The 3266-nt window shown below is 36.1% G+C and overlaps 1 protein-coding gene across 8 annotated transcripts in view; it reads left to right on the forward strand.

Annotated features, from left to right (window-relative positions):
• Positions 1-678: 678 nt before the first annotated feature.
• Positions 679-3266, forward strand: part of LOC111500234 (DNA mismatch repair protein MSH5) — a 12546-nt gene continuing 9958 nt past the window's right edge. For 3 of the 8 annotated variants that reach the window (XM_023151928.1, XM_023151930.1, XM_023151931.1), the window contains exons 1-6: positions 681-732; positions 1478-1712; positions 2044-2154; positions 2389-2469; positions 2540-2612; positions 2785-2848. In XM_023151928.1, the coding sequence (XP_023007696.1) occupies positions 1607-1712; positions 2044-2154; positions 2389-2469; positions 2540-2612; positions 2785-2848 (435 nt within the window). In that variant the 5' untranslated portion in view covers positions 681-732; positions 1478-1606. Of the gene's footprint in view, positions 733-1477; positions 1713-2043; positions 2155-2388; positions 2470-2539; positions 2613-2784; positions 2849-3266 lie in introns of all 8 variants that reach the window. The other 5 variants (XM_023151932.1, XM_023151933.1, XM_023151934.1 and 2 more) reach the window with 4 other exon arrangements.

Consider the following 3266-nt stretch of genomic DNA (forward strand, 5'->3'; position numbering starts at 1 on the left):
AGGCAAGAGTGAACATGGACTTGTACTTGTGCTTGCGTTGGGTTGGTGTTGGTGGGCATGATGTGCGCACAAGAGTGAGAGGGGCATTGGTGCGGCGGGGGGTTTGGTGGGCATGCACTCAGGATCATGTAGGGTGCACATGCATGACGTCAAGCAGGGTACGTGGGCCAGATTGTCGAGTAGGACCAGCATTGGCGCACGCACGAGGGCCAACACTGGCGCCCATGATCATGCCTTGGTCATAGGCCTTAGCATGCACACGAGCGCTCAGGCCATACTCCCACCCATGCATCATTCTCATTAGCACTCAAACCCACACCAACCCAACTCACGTATGCATTTTAAATGGCCTTGCATTGGAGCATGTCCAATCAAGAACACTTAACATGTAAAATCATTACTTTGCCTATAACCTCCATGACACTTCCAAAGAAATAAAGAAATAAAGAAATAAAAAACGGGAAAACAATAGGTATATATATATATATATATATATATATATATATATATATATATATATATGTGGGTGCTTCATCGTTATCCATTAATTAAATCAAATGACATAAATAACTTGATCCGATTCAGTTAGGTTTTGTAAATTGAAATTATCGACCCGACCCGACTCGGTTTAAAGGAACTATAAATTCTATTTCGCGGGACTACTGATTTTGACTTTTCGCGCTTTATTTGGGACAAATGGAGGAAGTGGACGAAACGGAAGCGGTGCCTCAGGTTGATCATTTTTTTATTCTCTTCTCTGCATTTATGTTTTTCACGATCTTCTTTTGGTATATATGAGATCAGTCCAATGCGATTTTAATCTTCTTTTGGTTGTTCTTCTGTATTGTGACTGGATGAAACGAGAAAAGTTAAGAGTGCGATTTTAGTCTTCTCTGCATTTCTCCGTCTTACAATTCATCTCTAGTTAGTGCGAACTGAATGAAGAGGAAAGCAAAGGAAACTTTGATTGGTTTGTAGTGTTAGTGGATGAGAACATAAAAATATGCGAGAATGTAATTCATTTGAAGGATCCTGGACTGGACTACTGATTCTAACTTTGGATAGATAGAAGCGTTGAACAGTTGATCTTTTGAACAATCGAATCAAATATATTAATTTCGTTGTTAAGTCTGGAGAGAAAGCAGTGTTGAATGGAAAAAAGACGGAAGAGAAGCACAGCGAATCACGTGACATTTATCTTCTGAATTAGGAAAAGCTATGGAATAACGATGATAAGGAGTCGGATTTCCTCATAATCTCTGTTTACGGTGAATTAATGTCATTTGATTTAATTAATGGATAACTTAACTAATCAGTGGACAGATACAATTATTTATTACGTCAAACTTTGCTTTTGAACTACGCCGTATCTTGGAGTGCAAGGCTTGAATTTAAATAATTTTAGCCAATTCTAATATATTCTTGAGTTTCATTTTTAAGTGAATCAGTATCCGAGCTGACATGTAATGAAATCTAGGTCGGGTAAAATTATATAGAAGAGAACGGATGGTGCATCACGTGGAATGAAATTGGAGAGTTTGCCCGTCTTCCATTATATTGAAGTTATAGCCTCGTTTCATATTTACTGACAGTTTTAAATTGAGAAATGCTCTTCACTGGTTTAGTAGTTCACCACCTTTCTCACTCTGTTGCCCTTTTTATTCCCGACTTGAACGACAGATATATATGGCATGTGTCAAACATGGACAGAGGTGAGGTTTCTTTACCATACTATAAATTTCTTCTGGGTCCCTACCATGTGTTTGAAAATTTGTTAGCATCAAGAGAAACTTCATGCTAGGAATTTACACTTATTTGAAGTATAGTAGTACGCCAGTAAGTGTTTGATTTTTATTTGTATGTTAGTATGCATATTGATACTAACTAAGGCTGAATAAATATCTAAATAGACATCTTAGGCGTTTACGGAAAAAAAAAAAAACCAAAAATTTGATTTTCATAATATTTATGTCGTTAAGTTCCAAGTGACAAAGGGTTTAGTGGATGATAAGGTTCCCTTAGTGAAAAGCTAAAATGGCTCAGCAAGTTTTCTTCTCAGAGTGGGAGTTTCATACTATGATTCTAGCATCCGTCAGCTTCATGTGCTGGATGTTTGGGAAGATGGCAGCATGGAATATCCTCTGGTTGATCTAGGTATGAGTTCAAGCCTCTTTGTAAGGATGTAAGCTTTCTGACCTGGTTTAATTCTATTGAGTAAGTTCCCTGATATTATAGCTTGAGAACTTTAATGAGATTTGGTCATTACTGCTTTAATACCGTTCCCATGGTTCGCATATCTTTTCTCTAGATTTCTTTGACTGAAGTTATCAAATTCTTATAGCTTTGTTTATCATGTTTGCCCCTTCTTTTCCTTTCTTGTTGATTCAGTGAAATATCAAGCAAAGCCCCTAATGATATATGCTAGCACTAAAAGTGAGGAGTCTTTCTTGGCTGCTTTGCAACGGAGTGGTATGCTGACTTTTGCTTTTTATGTATGGAATATAATCCTTTGGCCTTTGTCTAACTTTAAGCAATGCAGACGGGATATCTGAGGCTCCCACAGTGAAGCTTGTGAAGAGTTCAATTTTCAGCTATGAACAGGCGTGGCACAGGTATCAAGCACAAAATATTGTTTGATTTTCAGTAACTATGGAAAATATTTGAATATTGCAATCTTTAGGATGAGAAGAAACCTTTATTCATAAACAGAATAGTTCGATCCCTGCCCGTCAACCCTCTTACTGAAGTAATTCGTTTCTTGGCTTACCCTCTCTTGATGCACAGATTGATATACCTACGAGTAACAGGAATGGATGATGGATTAAACATCAAGGAGAGAATTTTTTATGTAAGTTGATAACTGATACATATTTTCCAGACTTCTTTTACTTACTTTTTATAGGCTATTGTTGATGAAGGAGTTCAGTTATATTTCATAAGAAGAGCTAGAGCCTATCCTAGTTTGCAAACTGGTTCAATATGTGATTCTGGGAACATATAACCTGGTTAATTGGTTAATCAATGAACAAGAAAACATAAAATAATATGATACTATTGGAGATCTTTATTGTGGATTACCACAGAATTTACTAAAATAGATAATAGATCCACCATCATATTGTGCTTCTCTTTAGAGCCACTTTTTCCATATACTTGTCTTTTTTATATGAATGGACTGTAGAAAGATCGATGTTTATCTGTTTAATATTTAGTTTTTTTTTTTTTTTTTTTTTTTTTTTTTTTTTTTTTTTTTTTTTTTTTTTTTT

The sequence above is a fragment of the Cucurbita maxima genome, unplaced genomic scaffold, assembly GCF_002738345.1.
Source record: "Cucurbita maxima cultivar Rimu unplaced genomic scaffold, Cmax_1.0 Cma_Scf00028, whole genome shotgun sequence".
NCBI lineage: Eukaryota > Viridiplantae > Streptophyta > Magnoliopsida > Cucurbitales > Cucurbitaceae > Cucurbita > Cucurbita maxima.